The sequence below is a fragment of the Hyposmocoma kahamanoa genome, unplaced genomic scaffold (genome assembly GCF_003589595.1).
Source record: "Hyposmocoma kahamanoa isolate Upper Pololo Valley unplaced genomic scaffold, ASM358959v1 232, whole genome shotgun sequence".
Taxonomy (NCBI): Eukaryota; Metazoa; Arthropoda; class Insecta; order Lepidoptera; family Cosmopterigidae; genus Hyposmocoma; species Hyposmocoma kahamanoa.
This window is the reverse complement of record NW_020653750.1, coordinates 3,371,208-3,389,892: the sequence shown is the minus strand read 5'-3', so window position 1 is coordinate 3,389,892 and position 18,685 is coordinate 3,371,208. Positions and strand designations below refer to the sequence as shown.

Below are 18,685 nucleotides of genomic sequence, written 5' to 3'. Positions count from 1 at the left end.
TATATAAAATAATATTATAATTAACTGAAAGGGGAAATTCTAATACACGAAGTATAAAATATGGTATTGTGACCTCATTGATTTAAAATACAAAATATAATCATCACCACTAGCCAGGCCACCACAAATTTATTTGAAATATCTATTATAAAATACATTCATCTCAGATTATTTGAAATACCAATTACAAAATACTAGTGTTGCAACGAGTTTGGCCTATGGCCAAATACCGACTATTCGGCCGGGAGCGTGGCCCAACATACGAATATTCGGCCTGATTAAGGCACGTACGAAAATTGTCACGAACAATACCTTAACTTCGGTTACGATAAATAATTTTATATTAGTAATTAATTATTATTATATACATAATTATTATATTATTATTATACATAATTTTAGTTTGCAAATAATAAGTACTTGGTGGATTTTGTTAGCGTTCATTTATTCATGATCAAACTACATAATAAGCTTTTTATGTTTCCTTTTTTGATCTCTTAGAAAAATAACGTAGTTATGTTTACATTTCATGTTCATCTTTTAGACAAAGTAGCAAAAAATTGCGCTTCCGCAAACTATAAAGTACGTATGTTCATAATTCCCTCAGTTTTTTCTTCATAATTAGGCTCACTTACAAGCTTGTCCGCGCCAATATCAACGGGTCTTTTTTAAATACTGAGTGACAGGGCGAACAAGTCGTGCGCCTGGTGATAAGCGACATGGCTGTCCATAGCAGTTGCAGTGCTATTCAGAACTAATTACAAAGATTCTCGCTCTGGTACTGCTACTGCGCCCGTCACCCTGAGACATAAATCGACAAGTCTCACATGCCGTAATTTCACCAGCGCCCTTAACCCTTTAAAACCGGAAAAAATTTAAATAAGTAACGTGACAGTACTTCCCTGGACGAACTCTTATCAATTGAAGACCGCCTTTCCACAAGTTTGAAACCTCAACGTCCTTTAGTTCCGCGTGCTATTTCAGCTATGGCCGGGTGATCTTGTTGCTTTTTATTTACCTGGGTCCGTGAGCAAAGCGCAAGTCGTACACGTAGATGTTGTGGTGTGCCCAGTGAACGAAGCGCCAGAGCGACCAATCCGCTTGCCGAAATGCGGGCATTCGCCGGGTATACTCGGCTATCCGGCTCGCTGCCATCCCTGTAAGATAAATGTATGATATTGTTATTTGAACTTGGTAACTTCGCAAAACAACTTTGTATTTTAATTAACTGAAACTGATGAAAGAGATTCTTGAAACAGGTTTATCTTCTTTCTGTAGTACATAGCACCAATATATTAAAATCGAAAGTTTGCTTTAATGTATGGCACATTGAAAACGATACAAGGCATTTTTATGTGCTTCACATAAACACTGTTATGATGTAGGTATATAATAAAAAAATCAATGCGTTATTTTTTATCTAGTAACTAAAATACACATATCAAGGATCAATAAATAAAAGTAAATAAAACAATAAATTACGTAAAAATTATCTTAGCAAAAAATACCTTTTTTTTAAATAGGTACTTAAATGTATTCTTAATTGTACTATCACTGTGATAACTATTAAGAACAATTTAACACAAATTGTATATGCAGCAATAATAAATAAATAAATACAGGGTGGGACGGAACGACCGAGAAATCCGAAAACTGTGAAGAGTCTTAGGGTCGTATTCCAGAACTCTACTCAATGATCAAGTCAGGACTTGAGCAGACTTCAGTATGATTTCAAGCATTGGAAATACGACCCTAATGGCAAGGCCTTGAGTATGATTTTCAGTGCTCACTGCAATACTCTAGTTCTGACTTGAGTATTGAGTAGAGTTCTGGAATACGGGCCTTAGAGTCGTATTCTAGAATTCTATTCAATGCTCAAGTCAGGATTGCACTGGCAACACAAGCACTGGAAATACGACCGTAATGGCAGGGACTTGAGTATGATTTCGAGTGCTTTAGACCATACTCAAGTCCTGACTTGAGCATTGAGTAGAGTTCTAGAATACGACCCTTAAATATGTACTTAATTGTACTGAAAGTCTTTTTGCTCTAAGTGTAATAGTTTCCGAGTTATTCAATGAAAAAGATTTGCTTGAAAAGTCTGTGTTGTCAACCCTACACACAGTTGTCGGAGGGAACTACCGGGAGGTACTCAGGACAAAATCTTTGTAATTTAATAGGTCGTTTACCTCCGTCGTTGATCAGCACCCCATCAGTCGCTTTCTTTGATCAACCACTTTCTTTGATCAATCATCATGTGAATGATGATTAATTATGCGGGTATTTTATTTTATTATTTTGAGAGTAATTAACACCCCTAAATTCCGTGCTTGACGACCCAATAGTTAGTTAGACCCAATATTTACCGAAAAAATGCACGTGTTGTAGAATCTTCGGGAGACATGTTGTTTCTAAACTATACGTTGTCATAAACTACCTGCAACAACTTAAGAAAAGTAAAGTTTTCTAAACGACCCTGTCAGGAGTTCAACTCATATTGTCTACGTCATAAGATAAGACTAATTTAAATAAACATAACTAAATTAAGTAAACACGTTCTACAACATGCGCCAAGTACTCAAATTACAATAGTCTCGTAACTCTGAGGGTCGTATTCTAGAACTCTACTCAATGCTCAAGTCAGGATTTGAGTATGGTTTAAAGCACTCGAAATCATATCAAGTCCCTGCCATTAGGGTCGTATTTCCAGTGCTTGTGTTTCCAGTGCAATCCTAACTTGAGCATTGAGTAGAGTTCTAGAATACGACCCTTAGGGTCGTATTCCAGAACTCTCCTCAATACTCAAGTCAGGACTTGAGTATTGGAGAGTGGCATTGAAAATCATACTCAAGTCCTTGCCGTTAGAGTCGTATTTCCAGTGCTTGAAATCATACTCAAGTCTGCTCAAGTCCTGACTTGAGCATTGAGTAGAGTTCTGGAATACGACTCTTAGTCCGGCCCTAACGTAAAATAGTAAATTAAGGTAGCCAATCACATGACTTATCACCGCGTAGTGATGCACACTTGATACCTGTTATCTATTTTTGGTAGCATAATCAGAAGATCGTTCTTTTTTTTATACTAATCTATTTTTTAATGCATTTCGAAATAATTTTAATATACACTGGAAGAATTTACTATATAGATTTTAAGACTTTTGTGGTTATTCACTAAATGACTATCATTAATATCAGGTTTCTTAGCACGGTATGACTTCTTTTTATTTTTCCGATATTTCGGAACGGTTGCACGCTCCATCGTCACGAGTTGACTGGACGGCGGCAGATGACAGCTTTTAAAGCAGACATCTGTCTACCCTCTTGCGCTGTCGACGACTACCTTCATCGCGATTTGTTGTGGCGTTACCATTGTCACTCACTTTTTTCACACAAACCACACTCACTGTATCCACACCCGAAACTGAACTCGAGGTGTTTTTGTTTTTATTACTGCACGCACTAAGGACCGGATTCCATGCACTAGACAGTTTAAAACCTTCAACACGGTTAAATGTTTTGTACTTCGTGATCTCGATGGCTTCTCGTACCATCCGTGGTATGTAGTGACGCTCTGTCGAGAGTACCTGGGGGCTATGCAACTCGATCCAGTGGTTAGTGTCAGTCTGTGTGAGATGTTGTGCTATAGCCGACTTCTGTGCATCATTGTTTTTTACTGCTCGGAGGTGTTCCTTCATACGATCGACAATTGTTCGTTTAGTCTGACCGATATACGAGCTCCCACAACTGCAGTTCACTTTATAGACACCCGGTGTTTGTAAAGGAAGGTGGTCTTTTGGTGAACGTAACGTTTTTCCTATTTTGGTTAAGGGGGTGAAAACAGTTTTTATGGAAAACTTCCTTAGCAACCTGGCTATTTTATCTGTCACCCCTTGTACATAGGGCCATTGACTTACAAATAAGTCAATGCACAGGGCAGAAAAACTGGTAGTTTCTGTACGTCAATTTGCTTCTTCCTTTTGTGTATTGGTTTAAATGTTTTTATTTTGTATCCATTCTGTCGCAAAACCGTCTTAACGTGCTCCTGTTCCTGTGGTAGGTGGTGTGCATCACCAAGATCATAAGCTCTATTGGTTAATGACCTGACGACCGAATGTAGGTGTTTTGGGTGATGATGTGCAGTGGCATGTAAATATTTGTCCGTATGAGTTGGTTTTCTGTACACAGAAGACCGAGTGAACCGTCTTGTCGGACTTTGACCAATACATCCAAAAATGCAAGCGCGCGATTTTCCCAATTTCTCACTATTGATCGTAATGGTACGTCAGTTTTGTGGATCTTTGGCAAACCATAAAGCCTCGGCGGTTGAACGATACGTGGACGTAATAGTTGTTTTTCAATATCAACTGGGATAGGGCTCCTACATTCAGTAATAATAGCATCCGTCTGTCGTTTCACTCTGGCAGTCTGGTTGTATGTTACATGTTTGTATGTCATGACATCCTCCAGTAAAGCTTTTATTTTAGGGTCGTATTCTTCAACGTCCATTAATCACAGTGGCGTTTCCCTTGTCTGCCTTCAGTACTATAATTGTTGTATCAGTCCTAAGTTCTTTCACAGCCATCAATTCCTGAGTACTCTTGTTTTTGCTACAACCACGTCTTGACGTAAAATAAAAAGAAGTCATACCGTGGTAAGAAACCTGATATCAGTGATAATCATTTAGTGAATAACCACGAAAGTCTTAAAATCTATATAGCAAACCGGTACGGGCCGGTTTACTAACTTAAAACGAAAAGTTCATTTTAATGAGATCAACATTCAAAACTAAATTTTCTGTTGAATTGAGCTGAGTAGTTGAAATTTTAATAAATGTAATGTAAAACTAAATAAATCGGTTCTTGGAGGTGTGCAGAACTTAACTTACTTTTACTTTTGAGTTGCTCATGGTACTTATACCAAACAAGATTATTGCGAAACCTATTTCTTTATCATAATTGTCTATTTAAAATTAACATTTAGATGACGACGCGTACGCCGCCGCCGCGCGCATCTCTATACAGAGTTGCCAATTAAGCGACTTTGTTCCTTCATGTGACATTTTGACATCAAAAGTGTCTTTTATTTCTATTTGGCGATAAAAAAATTGCTATTTTTTGGCGAGTATTTAATTAGGTTTAGTCGTTTAGTATTTAATATTATTTTTATCTTAGTCTTTTTTCTTTCTTTGTTCTTTTTATTCAGGAGACCTTTGTCTGTACTGTGACCATGTAGTTCTGGATAATTAAATGGACCTACTGTTTAGTGATATTTGCATTAGTTTAGTTGACAACACTTTTCATTCATAAATTAGTTCAATATGCCTGGTTGTATGGTAACTCGTGGTTTCATCTTTTTCTCGTGTTTACAACACAAAATAACGTTTACTTATTAATTTTTGGGTTGTGACAGCAACTTATTGGAATAGTGCCGTTATTAAGTAGTGTTTGTGTTAAGCAAGTCAAAGTCAAAGTCAAAGTCAAAGATTATTTATTCCATAGGTAAAATAAATTTACACTTGAAAACGTCACATTTAAGCTACTGCTCGTTCACTACGCTGACCTCCCTGAGAAGAACGAGCAAGAAACTCTAGGGATTGCTCTTTTCAAATAAACTTAAATGCTATGGAATACACTTTGAATCAAATTTGTGTGGATTCTGGAGCCATGTCGTCTTTCCATACATCTTTATCTAACACGTAGTCTTCAATTTTGTAATATGATTTTTCGATCAAAATATTTTTAATGTAGTTTTTAAACTTAGGAAATGATAAACTTAATATATGCTCCGGAATCTTATTGTAAAAACGTATACAGTTCCCCATAAAAGAGTTGTTTACCCTTGGTTAAACGAAATCGTGGTACCATGAGTTTGGACTTAGCTCTAAGGTTAATATTATGGATATCTTCTTTCTTATTGAAATTATGTATATTTTTACGGGCATATAAAATATTTGAGTAAATGTACTATGATGCCACAGTCATGATACCAGTCTCCTTAAACTTTTCTCTGAGAGATACCCGAGAGCCTAGACGGTACACAGAACGAATCGCTCGTTTTTGCAATACAAATATGGTTAGAATATCTGCCGCTTTACCCCACATGAGAATCCCGTAGGACATTATACTATGGAAGTAACTAAAGTAAACTAGTCTAGCAGTACTAACATCGGTAAGCTCACGTATTCTGCGGACAGCGTATGCAGCGGAGCTTAATCTGCTGGCCTGGGTCGATATATGTGGAAACCACTGAAGTTTACTATCTAAGGACACTACCAAGAAGACTACTTTATTAACAGGGTCTAACTTTTCTCCGTTTATTTCTATGCTTGGACTAGTCGATTTTACGTTAGGTAATTCAAATTTAACACATTTTGTCTTCTTGGCATTAAGCAATAAATTGTTAGCATTAAACCAATAAACTACCTTAGAGAGGGTATCATTAATACGGTCATAGTTAATGTCATGTCTGTGTGTTTTAAAAATCAAGGATGTGTCATCAGCAAACAACACTATTTCGCAATGGTCCTTAACAAAGAAAATGTAAAATGTATTAGTCTGTTTATGTGGAAAACCACATCGGCGTGTGACCGGCACACCGAGGAATGTGTCTGGAATGTAAAGGGGACGTGGACAAATCGAACAACCTTTTAGGTTAAATTAAGTTCTATGTTATTTATTACCTATTCTTCTCACTTTTATTTCTTCTGTGTGCCAATAACACGACGGCCGCCTGTGGGGCAGTAGATGTACTAACATCATTGATTCGCTTAAGGTTGTTGCACCGCGAAAGGATTAAATCTGGACGAACATTTTTCAACTGCTCTGATTTTACATTTAAAGTAAATAAAACTCATGTATGTAGGGTTCTGAACGTGATATTTTCGGCTTTTTTTCGTCCGTTTCGTTTCGTCGTTCGTTTTTTTTTTCGGTTTTTTTTGTTCCGTCCCACCCAGTATATGCGGCCTATCTATATCCCGTGCTATAACAATGTTTACGGGCAAGCGTCGGGATTTTAACCCGGCGTTGGCGCTTTGTTAACCAGGTTTGTTGCCGGGTCTCAATTTCGTTAAAATTGATGACCGCCCAAAAACGAGATTATACTCTGCATTATACTGTATAAAATGAAGATTAATTTATATACTCATATGAAAACAGATATTTGGGCACCTACCACGTCACGACAGTTTTCTGACACCGTGTGCCTTACAGAGAAATCAATACAGTAGAAGTGGTTAGTTAGCGTCGTACGCGTGCCAACTGTAGGGACAGTTGTGCCTACTTGAGCTCAGTTCGCTATTTCGCTTTGTACGGTATAGTTGTGTCATTAATCATCAAATTCTCTAAAATCGTAGAAAAATGCCTTACTGTGCTCGTTTTGAGACCAAAAATGATAGCCGCACCAAAAATGTTACCCGTGGTGGTATTTAACATCATCGGTACGTCTTATTTCAATAAAATTAAAAATGCACTGTTTATCGGATTGATTTTTGTACTGTAACAAACGAAAGTAAACATTATCCCAGAGCAATATGGTCGAACTTTATCTTTTGGAACACTAAATAAACATTTCGAATTTTCCTAGTAGCGAACAAAAGCCAAGCGAAAAATGCTTCATGAGTAATTGATCGAAATAAAGTTCATTACGCAATGTGTGCGTTAAAGAAATTTGTTGTCGAGAAATAACTACTTTCTATTCGTTCAGATGTTAGTCGTTGTCGCTAATGTCCGCAAGATGACAACACGTTCCATAAAATTTCAATATAAAATCAAAGCGTCGTGACTTGCAATAAAGGTATTAAAACTTTGAACGCTATAGCGACTGGGTAAAATTTAAATTATATCAACAATCCAGATTTGTTACATCTACGACGACATCATAGAAACTACGACGAATCATTATCAAGAGTTCATAGTGTTTATAATTAGTTGGTGTGCGTTTTGGCAATAACGGTTCTAATAGAAATCGAGTCTTAAGCACTTCCATTGTTTTTTTGTTCCGTGGTGTGGCTTTGAGCGCTACGGTATCAAAATCGCTATGGAAATTGTGTGTCTGTAACGATTGTACGTGTGAGGGATTATTTAGATCAGATAAGGGAAAAGTTAATGTCGTGTCCTATCAAAATTAGGGCGCGGAACTGAGATGGTTGGCGATTACCATACCGACAATAGCTTGACTCATAGATAAGAAAGAAGTTATGTTTAATCTCGTTCTTATAAAACTCGTATTGTTCTATTAAGTACGCATTACAATTTTTATTTTTTAAGAATTACATGGATCCAAGTCAGTATAGGCCTGGTATAGGTCGCTTTGAAGTCTATGAGAGAAAAGTGGTACTTACATGCGTGTGGAGAAGACAAATATAGTAGGATATGATGATGCAGTGTACTGCCAAGGCAAGTCGTGGCGAAGCGCGTCTATGCGGGCGGCTCTTGCCGGCACGCCGCATGAGTTCAACAGAAGAACCGCTTCAGTTAAAGAACGCGAGGTATGCGCGCCACATGCCCCTCCACACACTGCCACCATAGACACCTGTAAATTTTATTTTTAGAAATTAGTTTATAACTCAGTGATGCTGAAAAGAAGACTTTTTGTGTGATATTTCTTTTTATCTTCAAAGATCGCAATCACATATCATTTAAGCTATGCGACCTTGAACTGTGACTGCAAAAAATAAAAAACCAAAAGCTACTTAATTAACACACAAAAAAATAATTGTACAATCAACTTGAATACCTTTTCGTTTTTAAAGAGTCGGTTCGGAAGAGGTAAACGTTTATTCGTTGCATAACACCAGAGTATAATATTATACACAAGCGTAGCGAATGTGATAAGTGATATACAGACCTTGCCGAAATTACAGCAATATTGTAGACGGCAAAATAGCTCACTTTTATTCGTTGCATAACACCAGAGCATATAATATTATACACAAGCATAGCGAATGTGATAAGTGATATACGGACCTTGGCGAAACTTCAGCAATATTATGGATGGCAAAACAGCGCCAAACTACTTAAAAAGTCACTTTACCAAAACTGTTAGTATGTGTATAATGGTATGATCTAAGCCCTCTCCTTAGACGAAAATTATGCCCAGCAATCGGACTAACGGGTTGGTGAAGAGAGAAGGTTTCGCTCTAATATTTATAATGATAGTATATATGACGACCTCGGTGGCCAAACGGATAACATTCTGGGCTATGGATACGGAGGTCCCGGGTTCGATTCCCGATAGGACTAATTTGGGAAATATACTTTTCTACATTGGTCTGAGTGTTCTGGGAAGTGCTCCAATCTTAATTCCGTTGCTCTGGTGCTCATAGTACAGGGAATTCCCTACTTTGAGACCAGGCAATTGGTGTGGTTGTCTCGCACATAATATTATTATTATTTTAGACATAAGCGTCGAAAGGCAGGACTTTGGAATTTGGGAACTCGAGACGTAGAAGAGAAAGAAGATCGAACGACCCACCTTGAGATGGTGCCGTGACGGTAAATTTCTGTAATAGTTCAGAGAGCGCAGACAGTACCAACGACAGTAACCCCCAAAATATTACAGTACAGTATTTGTGAATATCAAAGTTGATGGCGTTGTATAAGGCCATCAAATTTAATAGTTGTATTAGCTAGATTTGATGACTATGTTTGTACCTAGATTTTAGTCACACGTGATGATGGAAGAGTACAATTTCGTTTATGAAAAATGCACATCAAAAAGGCTGACAATACTCTTCGAAGATTTGATCAATCTTGTCAAAGAGTTCCTTCAGGGAAGTACTGCCACCTCTATTCTTGCCGCCAAACGGTGTTGCGAGCATTACTACGTTCCGGTTTTCAAGGGTAAAGGTACTGTTGAAATTACAGGTACACTCTGTGCCCTAAGATACCTGACCCCCTAAACTATATTAAACGACCTTTTGGTACTGAGCACAAAAGTGTGGAGAAAAGTGTTAAACAAACTTAATCTTTAATCTGTGTGCCGTAAAATGCATTTTCGCATGACTTCCTGTTGGCATCATTAGCGAATGACGTTTTAAGAATCTTTTTAAGCCAATTTGATCTTTAACGTATAGTTCTTACTTAAATACAGAATACAAATTTCAACCTGCTAAGCTAAGGTTACCGTGGTCTAGCGGTATAGGACTTGCTTTGCAAATATAGGTTCATGGTTCGAATCTTGATCGACATGAAAAATAATAATATTTTTTTTTATCTCTGTATAGACCTCAGAACAATAAGTAAAGATGTAAAGAATGTCTTAGAACGTTATTTTTTCGATGAGAGTCAACAGACATTGGGTGAATGAAGCAAAAAAATAATTTCGTTGGTAATTGAACAAACACTTTATTTTATTGTGATAAATTATAATTAGTAAAGAAGTAGCTGTTAAATTATAATTGATTAAATTATAATTAGTAAAGAAGTAAATTATAATTAGTAAAAAAGTAAAAAATCTACCTACAGCCTGTATCAGCAACTGCTATACATACATTTTTTAATCTGACTAGTGTTATACAATTTTAACAATTAGATCTATCTAACTTATTATTATCAGACAGGTTCAAGTAAGATAATATAGTAGAACAAAGTCTATATTGACAAAATATTAGAAAAACTAATTTTATTATTAATTGTAGTAGCTTTACAGGCTGTATTTTTCAAAATTATACAGTAGTGCAGTGAATTACATGTTAAATTATTAACAATAACATCACTCACATTTCGTATAGCTTTTTTTTTCCTAGTGTTGGCTTTATAATTTAATAACTATTCTCGTAACACACATTTACACAAAAAGTATTTACTTATTTAACCATTATAATTTTAATACCAAAGTAAAGGGGCGCCTTCGGAATCGATCACTTGTTGTAAACGGTCTCTCATGCCTGCGACCATCGACCAGCATAAATCTCCACCACGCATTGACTCCCATGTAGACACAACAAGCTCCTCTAAGTTTGTTTTAGATCTAACATTAGATGAGTCCCAGTTTAAAATCATTTGCCCCCATAAATTTTCAATTGGGTTCAAGTCTGGACTCTTAGATGGCCAATTAATAACTGAAATATTGTTTTGTGATGCAAACCAATCACTCACTACCCTGGCGCGATGGACAGTACAGTTATCTTGCACGAAATATATGTGAGAGTCAGGATAAGCAATGCGCACTGTGGGCAACATTACATCACGCAATAGTTCGACATATGTGTGACTATTAAAACGACCACCCACTTCAAACAGTTCCCCGGGACCCATGGATGACATCCATCCCCAATACCCTAACGTTATTCTTCCACTTGATCTGTTTGGTAAAACGTTCACTTCGTTATAACGTCCTCCTCGTCGTCTCCATAAAATTTTGCGACCGTCTTTGTCTGACTTAAAAGCTTTTTCATCGGTAAAAACTACAACATTATCTTGCCAGTCGAAGTCTAAATACTCTCGTGCGAAACGAACTCGATCTTGGCGATGGGCGGGTCTTAATTCTATTTTTCTAGCTGGCCTGTATGTTTTAAAACCTGCAGCATGCAAGTGTTTTCTTACAGTTTTTGTTGATATCTCATGAACTTGAGCAGTTGATCGCGTAGTAGCAAAGGGATCTTCAATATGTCTACTGACAACCCCTCGATGACGGCTGGATGCAAACGTAAACATCACCGGTGTTGGGCCCGGCTGGTTACGATGGACACACCCAGTCTCTCTATGGCGCTTGATCCATAGCTTCACAGTATTTCTCTGAGAACAAACAATTTATAACACCGTATATTAAGTTGTCATAATTTTGTTTCGAATTTAGATTATATTTGTAGATTTATATTTTTTAAATCTAATAATTCGTTAAATCCATGGCATGAGAAGGGGAAGGAAAAGGACCACCTTTTCGAAAAATTGAAGCCACTGTGACAAATATAAATAATAATACTTACCGCTATATGGAGGCGCCTCGCAATTTCCTTTATTGGCACATCTTGTTCATACAGAACAACGATTTCTAATTTCAATAGTTCAGTTAAGTGCGGCATATTAAAAAAGGAAAGAAAACTTTGGAATCAATTAAAAACAGAAAAGATAATTAGGATACGTGGAACACAATGCGTCAATCACAGAGGACACGATCGTATGCAAACTGCAGAGCGATTTCATGATTCGTTTAATCTATACTTACCCACCCTACGCATTATTAATTGCTATGTACCCATCTCAGGCAACTATAAAGCGATGATCGCATATTTCTCCGCACCGAAGGAATCGATTAGTGAACGAACATTGTGCTTTATGTCAATAATATTAACAATTTAAAGTGAAACATCTTTCGTTGAAAAATTCATATTAAAAAAAATTATTTGTGTTGACTCTCATCGAGAAAATAACGTTCTAAGACATTTCTTACATCTATACTTATTGTTCTGAGGTCTATACAGAGATAAAAAAATAAAATATTATTATTTTTCATGTCGATCAAGATTCGAACAAGATTTGAACCATGAACCTATATTTGCAAAGCAAGTCCTATACCGCTAGACCACGGTAACCTTAGCTTAGCAGGTTGAAATTTGTATTCTGTATTTAAGTAAGAACTATACGTTAAAGATCAAATTGGCTTAAAAAGATTCTTAAAACGTCATTCGCTAATGATGCCAACAGGAAGTCATGCGAAAATGCACTTTACGGCACACAGATTAAAGATTAAGTTTGTTTAACACTTTTCTCCACACTTTTGTGCTCAGTACCAAAAGGTCGTTTAATATAGTTTAGGGGGTCAGGTATCTTAGGGCACAGAGTGTACATGAGACTTTTCAACTTATGTCTCATGGTGACGGGCGCAGTGGTAGTGTCCCTCAGATCTTTGCGATTTAAAGATATGAGGGACACTGCAACTGCTATCAACAGACTTGTCGCTTACCACCAGGTGCACGACTTGTTCGTCCCGCCATTTGGTATCATAAATAAAATCCATAATCCGCATTGCGTGACGGCCTACATAGTAAACCCTCTACTTGGAGACAAAACCGCGCCTAGTTGTGATAGATTAATATAGCAACTAGAAATCAATGAAAAATGTTGTAGAATATTGATATTTCACACCAGGCGCGTCTGCTTTCTTACAATATTTCTATGTACTGAAGCATGCGCAAGTTACGTTGTCGTATCATTCATTGGGTGGCACTGGTTTCGCCACGCCCAGGCGTTATAAAAAAAATGTATGGCTGCTAACTTTTATTAGATGGAAAAATAGGCTTTTAGATTACGTAGTATTTAACAACTATAGGTAAATCTCTTGACAACTAACCTTGCCCGGAGATGTAACAAATTGCCTGAATGTTTTAGTAGTAAGTTCTGTGACTTGTATCGTGCTATTATGTATCTCCATTTGATCTGTAGAGTCGTCGGAGCCAAAGTAGTGCGTATGCAAAGCATCCTCCACGTGCGTTCGTAAAGATCGCTTCAGTTTTTTGTAGTGGAAATTACGGATAAAATCCCTTATCGATTTGGCACTGTACTCTTCACTCATAACATATTGCGTTTCATGCTGAAAATAAAATTTAAATGTTGCTTAATACTATTAAAATAGAAAACATAAAAACTAACACGTTGGACTATGTTGTAGAGTACTGTTTTCTAAACACCAAGCTTCGGAGTCATTCAAGTTTTACAGAAACGCGTGAATATATTTTATAATTATAATACAGGTACACTTTAATTCGAAAAAGGCACATAATAATAACCTAAGAACCATAAGAACCTTACGATATTCTGTATTCAGGGACAAGTTTTCAATAAAAATACATACAATTCAAATACAGAATTCCACTGAGACACCTTAACCCATCCTACTTATAAAATACAATAATATATATAAAGAATAACGCTGAAGCTTGCGATTTTAGGGTACAGATAACAATTTTGACGCGCCATTAATACGGTGAGAATTTTTTTATTGATAATATTTCATGCTTGTATTAAATTAATTTTCTGATAAGAACAATCCTTTTAAACATAAAATTTTAGTATAGAGCATACCTTAGTATCTAAAATAACGACAGCTGTCATATCCTTCATATTCTTTATATCTATTCCTAGTGATTCAGCAAAATGATGATTCTCCACACTGTCTACTACAATCATATTCAAAGTGACGTTCATTTTGCATGATAAGCCTGAAATGCGTTTAAGATTTTTTTCGTTAACGACCGCGGGGAATATTGGCGGACCCCACTCTTTAGCGAAGTTAAAGACTTTGCAGAAATGACGAAGGCGGTCATGAACTAGTCCTTCAGCTGATAACGGATCATCTTCAAGGGGTAGCATTGATGTTTCTTTGCTGTAGAACCTGAGAACATTAATGTTTCTCATAAGAAATTCAACTATTTTTCCAGATCTAAATCGCGTATATTTGTTTTTTCAAACAAATCAACGTTTCGGGTACTTTACAGGTCTCATAGTCACGGGTTCTTAGATCCGGAAAAATAGTTTCATTTCCTATGTGTAACAATCGCGAATAGCTAAGAACTCGATATTAATGTTTCTTTTAAACAAAAACACTATAGATTTATCGCTCATTCCACATAAAATACATTTTTTGAGCACAAATGCATTACATGTATATATACATTTTTAAATAACACACACACAACACTCGTAGCCCCAAGCTCAAGAAATAATGGAAGTAATGTTCCGTGATACAAAAATACATACGTATAATGGATTAATTAATGTATGTGTTACGCACTTTCCGTTTTACCCATCATCCCAGTAAATATAACCTTTGTATATGCGATATGTAAGCGTGGATCCAAATTTTTGTGGCATTTAACGCACCGAACTCCGTGACCGTAACAAATACGCGTGACAAAAATATGAGCGTGGACGGTTTTTGTCACTCAAACAAATGACACGACCTAATGTCAGGCAACGCTGTGATCTACGAATCGGGGCCTTTGAAACTACATTTCGCCGTGTAGTCTACATTTATGGCGTGACAAGAACGTACACCATCGCGTAACATTGTAGCAAGTGAGGATGGTGATTTTTGTACTGTCACATGTCACGACCCGATCTGTCGGAAGGCAGCAGTATAGTCACACTATTTTAAGCAATGATATTATACTATTTTAAATATTTTTTAAATATAGAGTCCGTTTAAGTGACATTTTTATGTTCACTGTTTTTTTTTTAGAATTTAAGTGAGAACAGGATGACCTTTTCTCCGAAATTTTAAGTTGATCATTTGATGACAGAAAACGTCAATGTATTTTATAAGGTATAATATACACTACAAAATAGAATGGCTCAAGATCTTTAAAATCGACTACTTGTATTCTTTGCTGGACTAATGGGTTCGACGATTCAATTGTTTGAATGCTCGCTCGAAAGATTCGTTTTGTGATTTTGTGAAACTTCTTAAAAACAGCAATTTTTTTGGCAAAACATGACTTTAATCATTTCACGTCTTATATTTTTTATTGAAAAACGTTCGATAAAATATAACGAGGAACGAGCGTTAGCTCAACTACAGTGTCATTAGTAATAGGTCACAGTAGTCGCAATAGAGCTCCTTCTAAAGGAGTTCATCCAAGGAAGGTACTGCCACCCTACCTTAATTACAGGTACATGGGTCTTGTCAACTTTTGTCTCAGGTTGACGGGTGCAGTGGCAGTGCTCCTCAGATCTTTGTGATTTAAAACTCTTAGTAGCACTGCAACTGCATAACACATGCATTGTTATGGACAGGCGTGCCGCTTTAGTAAGCGCTTGGCGCTTGGTAATCCAAGCGCACAACTTGTTCGTCCCGTCACTTGGTATCATAAAAAAAAGTAACACTTGGCAGTTTAGTAGGGAATATGACAAACACAGTGTAATTTACGGATTAACTAGTTAACATGCAACACGTAACAAGTAACTAGTTAATAAAAGTTTACGCAATTGCGACTATGCCGACTATGTACTGGCAAATATATATATTCATGAGATAAGTCATAGTGTAAAAATTAAAATTTCATATATAAAAAAATCTATATTTGCAGATTTGTATATTATGTTTGGTACTTACGTAGCCATATTCAAGAAAGCGGGATCCAATTCTGATTCATCGTATGACTGACACTGATCGAGATTTTCATAGACACTCTTTTCTGCGGGCAACGTTTTAGTATCACATTCCTGTACCATTTCTACTATGGCCAATACCTCAGATCCATCTTCAGCTCCTTGTATAATTTTGGGAGGATTCAAGCCCTTCTTAACTAAAGAATTCACTGCAGCGGCCTTCTTGTGTTTTTGTGTTGTGTTACGCCACTTATTATTCATGAAAACGTCGTCTTTCTTGTTATATTTCGGTTTTTGTGGTTTCAGTGTTTTCTGGGCACCTTCGCATAACTTTTCGTAACCTTCATTTAGGTAAATGTAGCGCTGAACTTTAACAATGCCTATTTTCTCGTTTGTCCATTGGATACTCTGTTCTTTCATTCTTTCTGACCCATTGTTTCTGCAGTACATATAGTACTCCATGGCAACTTCGCGAAGCTAGAATAATTATATTGTTGAAAAATAAACACATAGTATTCGTTTATTTTTATATTATTAATTTTAAATTATTAATATTAATTAAAATTTTTATTATTATTAATTTTAAACATAATCTTTAATTGGTGATATATTTTGTAGAAACGTAAAAATAAATACTTACCAGTAGGTAATTAGGAATTTGTACATATATAGGATTGAGTGGAGTAAACAATATTAAAATAGGATTCCCATCAACAAATTTTTCGAAACTGAATGCTTTCTTCCACATCGGAACTACCCTCCCCACTGGAGCGTCATAGTTCTCCAGTAACCACTTTATTATACTTGTGTCGTTCCATTCTTGTTGGCATTCTTCTCTTATCCTGTATTCCTGTATTAAAATTATTAAATTAAATAAAGAACTAGGTTTAGGTGGATGTTTGATTTCAAAATGTTTCGATACTAATTTCGAGATTTACGAAAAAAACTCACTGTGACGATGACAAGTTTAGTAGGTAATACACATAAATTTGTTATAAGAACTAACACATAGCTGCGCATAGCTAACAAAATAGCAGTTACGCATATACATATAACACAACAAAGTTGGTGTTATCTCTCATAGGTACTTAACATTACTCGGTGCAAGTTAACATTTTATCACGGTTTACATTGTTTTAGAAGTATAATATATTATATTTGAAAGAATGCAAACCGAGCAGTTTAAGAAGTCGGTCACCCAGATGGCGCCAACGTAATCTGTTTTGTTGTTGTAGTGTGTTTAAGTCAATCTTGGTTTCTTCTTATAATCCATCATAATATTAACCAAGATTTATTTTTGAAAGTGATTCATTAAAAAATTGAACTTAATATGAAATATCAAATAAAAATGTAAAACTACTACAATAATTCAAACCGTAACAAGATAATAACTGTCGTTGTCGCAATAATATAAGAATATGATAGAATATCATTTCGTGGAACATTTTATGTTATATTTATATTATCATGATTTTTAGTAAAGCATTCTGTTGTTAAATCCTAGAATAGTCCGGAAATCGTTAAAATATACAAATGTCAAAAGACGATCAATAAGCACAATAAACAATGGAAAATCATTAAATACTAAAATTTGAATGAGCGAGTATGAACTGTTTTCATAATCACAATAAAAAATATTGGTAAATGGGACTCAATCATTAGACTGAACCGGCGATGCATTACAGCGGATTATCAGTTTAATATTATACAATCTAACTACATGGGTAACGTTTTTAAACATGGAGCTTGAGAAACCAACTAGTACCGATAATAGAGAGCGCAACAATTGTAAGTCAATAGATGTTAGTGTGTCACCTTTGTATCATTCCAAAGCATCAGACGGACACTCGGAAAATGAGTCGCACCTATTCCCTTAGACAATTCTTCAGATGTCACTATCGTAAAGCAGAATTCACCATGGGAATCGAATTCTTTCATCTTGAGTGCTACTTGATACCAGGTGTTGTAATATTTTGATGTTGGCGCCATTGGAATAAAAGCTACAGCCGTAACCTGAAATAATATATTTATATGCTTAAGTAAAAGTGTAACTTACCTATCGTCAAATTCAACTTGTAGAATAAAAAAAGATTCAATTTAATTTTACTGTATAACAAGACAGTTTGCTTTACATTACTAAATTTTTGAATATCTATTTTAATGTATTTAAAAAAATATTATGCATACGTCACATATTGCCAGTACAGTCACAAGTTCTTCTGTAGTGGATATTTTTTCAACAGGTTCAATTACCAGCTCTAAGAATCTAACCATGTGATGGGCTTCCCTCGGCCCTGAAATACGACATATTTTTATTATTTATAAATTTTTTATCAAAAAAACTAGAAGCCGCGCGCGAAGGTCCTTGCCCTACCAGTTAACTAAACAACAGTAAACTAAATGTCGACAATGACAAGTTAGAGGTGGACCCTGACCTCTTTTTACTTTCTTATTTAAGAGCGGAGCTCTTCTTAATGGAGTAATCGTCAAACATCTCTGTTCAGCGCTCTTACTTTGAGGTCCTGAAACGGCACGACATCCAATTTTTCTCTATTAATGTAAACAGCTTCGTCTTCACCTGTCTCTCTTTCCTTCGATCTTCTCTTCTATTAAAATTATTCTATTAAAAGAATCAATTTT

At 36.0% G+C, this 18,685-nt stretch overlaps 1 protein-coding gene across 1 annotated transcript in view; it reads right to left on the bottom strand.

Moving 5' to 3' along the window:
- LOC113228434 (thioredoxin domain-containing protein 11) overlaps positions 1–18,685 on the bottom strand; it is a 28,295-nt gene that overhangs the window by 420 nt on the left and 9,190 nt on the right. Inside the window, exons 4-11 of the mRNA XM_026461736.1 lie at positions 18,233–18,339; positions 17,861–18,058; positions 16,686–16,895; positions 16,050–16,522; positions 14,021–14,330; positions 13,290–13,529; positions 8,338–8,528; positions 1,019–1,157 (exon numbers count right to left, since the gene is read on the bottom strand). Of these exons, the coding sequence (XP_026317521.1) occupies positions 1,019–1,157; positions 8,338–8,528; positions 13,290–13,529; positions 14,021–14,330; positions 16,050–16,522; positions 16,686–16,895; positions 17,861–18,058; positions 18,233–18,339 (1,868 nt within the window). The remainder of the gene's footprint in view (positions 1–1,018; positions 1,158–8,337; positions 8,529–13,289; positions 13,530–14,020; positions 14,331–16,049; positions 16,523–16,685; positions 16,896–17,860; positions 18,059–18,232; positions 18,340–18,685) is intronic.